This window comes from Hippopotamus amphibius, chromosome 1 (genome assembly GCF_030028045.1).
Source record: "Hippopotamus amphibius kiboko isolate mHipAmp2 chromosome 1, mHipAmp2.hap2, whole genome shotgun sequence".
Lineage (NCBI taxonomy): Eukaryota > Metazoa > Chordata > Mammalia > Artiodactyla > Hippopotamidae > Hippopotamus > Hippopotamus amphibius.
In genome coordinates this window covers 112,200,347-112,204,187 of record NC_080186.1, presented here as the reverse complement: position 1 = coordinate 112,204,187, position 3,841 = coordinate 112,200,347, and the positions used below count along the sequence as shown (strand labels likewise).

Genomic DNA, 3,841 nt, shown 5'->3' with positions numbered 1-3,841 from the left:
CTGAGGAACAGAGAAGACTGCTAACTTATCCACCATTTATATCTAGCAAGGAACAGAAGTAGGATTGGAGTTTACATCTATCTGACTCAAGGGCCCACTCTTTCCACTATATCATTTCACCTCCAAGATTGAAAAAGGTGCAGAAATTCCTATTCACAGTTATTGTGAACCTATTGGAATGGATAACCTAACAGAAAGCTAATAACTGTATCAATTACTTTTTCAGGAAACATGCACTATTTGAGAATAAGTCTGGGTGTAATAAAAGTTTACTTTAATAAGGTAACATACTTAAGTATGTTTGGTTACTTAGAATTTTTCCATCTTTTAAACCATGATAAGATAAATGATCAAATTTAAAATAAAAGCAGTATATTTAAAAATACAGAGACTAAATTTATTCTGAAGAGGTAATCAGAAACACTCACATACGCTTATGTATGAAAATGTTCATTCCAATATTTATAATAGTACAAGGCATCACCAAGACTAATGTCAAGGAGCTTACTACCTGCTTTTTTCTAGGAGTTTTATGGTTTCAGGTCTTCTATTCAAGTCTTTAATCCATTTTGACTTAACTTTTGTGTATGGTGTAAGATACTAGTCCAGTTTCATTCTTTTGCATGTGGCTGTCCAATTTTACCAACAGCATTTATTGAAGAGATCATGCTTTCCCCAGTGTATATTCTTGGCTTCTTTGTCATAAGTTAATTGCCCATATATGAGTGGGTTTATTTCTGGGCTCTCCATTCTCTTCCATTGATCTGTGTGTCTTTTAATGCCAATACTATACTGCTTTGATTACTATAACTTTGTAATATAGTTTAAAATCAGGGCACATGACGCCTCCAGCTTTGTTTTTCTTTCTCAAGATTTCTTTGGCTATTTGGTGTCTTTCGTAGTTTTGTATAAGTTTTATAATTATTTGTACTATTTCTCTGAAAAATGCCAATTGGTATTTTGATAGGGATTGCATGGAAACTATAGATTGTGTTGGGCGGTATTAACATTTTAACAATATTAAATCTTCCAATTCATGAATACAGAATATCTTTCCATTTGTTTGTGTCTTTTTCAATTTCTTTCATCAATATTTTATAGTTTTCAGTGTACCTGTCTTTCACCTGTTTAGTTAAATTTATTCCTAAATATTTAATTCTTTTTGGTACAATTGTAAATAGAATTGCTTTCTTCATTTCTCTTTCTGAGAGTTTGTTTTCAGTGTGTAGAAATGCAATGTATTTTGAATATTGATTTTGTATTTTGCAACTTTACTGAATTCATTTACTGGTTTTTTGTTGTTGAGTTGTAGGAGTTCTTTATATAGTCTAGGTATTAATTCCTTATAAGATATATTACTTGCAAATATTTTCTCATATCCTATAGTTTATCGTTTTTACTTCTTGTTAGTGCCCTTTGATGATACTTTCCTAATTTTCACGAGGTAAATTTTTTCTTTTCTTTTCCTGTAATTTTGGTGTCATATTTATGAAATTGTTGCCAAATATAATGAAATCAAGATTCCCCCAATATTTTCTTATAAAAGTATTATAGTTTTAGCTCTTAACTTTTTTCCTATAATACATTTTGAGTTATTTTTGTGTATTATATAAGGTAAGGGACTACTTCATTCTTTGCATGTGGATATCCAGTTTTCCAAGAACCATTTGTTGAAAAGACTGTTTTTTCTCCCATTGAATGGTCTTGGCACCGTTGTTGAAAATCAATTAACTTGTATGTGAGAATTTAATTCCAGGCTCTTTATTCTATTCCATTCATCTATATGTCTGTCTTATGCTAGTACAATATTGCTGCTTTGTAGTAAGTTTCAAAGTCAGGAAGTGTGAGTCCTCCAACTGTATTGTTCTTTGCCAAGATTGTATTGACTATTCAAGGCCCTTTGCAATTTCATATGAATTTGAGGATTGGCTTTTCCATTTCTGTGGGAAAAGTCTACTAGAATTTTGATATTGATTGTGTAGAATCTGTGGATCATTTGAGATATACTGGCATCTTAACTATGTTAAGTCTTCTTAACCATGAATATGGGATGTCTTGCCATTTATTTACATCTTCTTTAATTTCTTTCAGCAATGCTTTGTGGTTTTAAGTGTAAAAAGTCTTTCACCTCTTTAGTAAGACTTATTATAAGTACTTAATTCTTTTAGATATTATTGTAAATGGAATTGATTTTTAACTTCCTTTTTGGATTTTTCATTGTTAGTGTACAGAACACAAATGATTTTTTGCATGTTTAACTTTGCTGAACTTCTTTATGAACTCTAGTAGCTTTCTTGTGGAATCTTAGGTATTTTCTCTATCTTCATGTCTTTTGTGAATAGATAGTATTACCTCTTTCTTTCCAATCTGGGAAACTGTACTTCTAATATTTTAAAACCATAAGCAAAGCTCAAGATTTACATAACTGAAAAAAATCTACAGTGGAGTACACTGAAAAGTGGCACTGATTCTGATTCTGCAGGAGATTAAATTCTTTATATTTTTCCATATTTTCCCAATTTTTTTACAATGAAATTTTATTTCTTAGAATACATTAAGATGTTTATCAAAAAGGGCAATGATAGGAGGTAGATATTACCAGGGTAGTAAGAAATGAGTTCATACTAATAAAGGGGTTAGTGGCTTGTTGTTGGTTTTAACCAAGTCTGCATTTATTTTCACACATCAGCAGCCATACAGATTTGTGGATGGTCTCTGGGCCTAGGCTGGTTAGGTTTGCTGAGAAGTTGTGGCCTCTCTGCACACCTCCCTCCACAGTCCAAGCCATCTATATGCAACATTATTTTACATGGCCCTGTAAATTTATAAGGCCATTTGGGGTGCTCTTTGTACATTCTCATTATGGGTTCTTTTTTCTCATTGTTTTGTAGCTGTGATGCCACTTGAAATGAACAATCAAACAGATGTCACTGAATTCATCTTCCTGGGATTTTCCAAACACCCCAACCTACAGGGCTTGGTCTTCCTGGTCTTTCTGGTCATTTACCTGACAACCCTCGTTGGTATGGCCACCAATGTCAGTCCTGCCCTCCACATCCCAATGTATTATTTCCTGAGCAACCTGAGTTTCTTGGACATCTGCTACACGTCTACCATCATCCCGGTCATGCTGGTGAACTTCTTCCGGGAGAAGAAGACCATCACCTATGAGGGCTGCCTTTCCCAGATTTTCTTCCTTGTGACCTGTGCTGGCACTAAATGTGTCTTATTGGCAGCTATGGCTTTTGACCGTTATGTAGCCATCTGCCACCCTCTTCAATATCCTGTCCTCATGAGTGTGAGGGTCTGTTTCTGTTTGGTGTCTGGGTCCTGGCTATGTGGGCTGGTGAATTCTATGACCCACACAGTGCTGGCAGCCACACTCACTCTGTGTGAGCCCAACCAGATCAGCCACTTTCTCTGTGACATCCCGTTGCTCCTGAAGCTCTCCTGCTCAGACACCTCTCTCAATGAGTCTGTGCTCCATGTGGCCAGTGCCACCATTGGCCTGAGCCCCTGTCTGTTTACTGCAATGTCCTACATACTCATCATCTCTGCCATCCTCAGGATTCCTTCTGCTCAAGGCAGGAGCAAGGCCTTCTCTACCTGTGCATCCCACCTCACTGTGGTGGTGGTCTTTTATGGAATGGCAAACTTTAACTATGACAGACCCAATGTAGGCTGCAACCTGGATATGGACATCCTGGTCTCTGTGTTCTTCTGTGTTGTGACCCCCATGTTTAACCCCATCATCTATAGTCTGAGAAACAAGGAGATCAAGGGTGTCCTGTGGAAGCTGGCTAGAGAAGCTCATTTTCTAGTGAGATCAATGGTTAGATAA

General features: G+C 36.0%; 1 protein-coding gene across 1 annotated transcript; it reads left to right on the top strand.

Moving 5' to 3' along the window:
• Positions 1-2,899: 2,899 nt before the first annotated feature.
• LOC130835647 (olfactory receptor 5V1-like) lies at positions 2,900-3,841 on the top strand. The gene has a single exon (XM_057707338.1). The coding sequence runs from the start codon at positions 2,909-2,911 to the stop codon at positions 3,839-3,841; it is 933 nt and encodes a 310-aa protein (XP_057563321.1). The 5' UTR covers positions 2,900-2,908.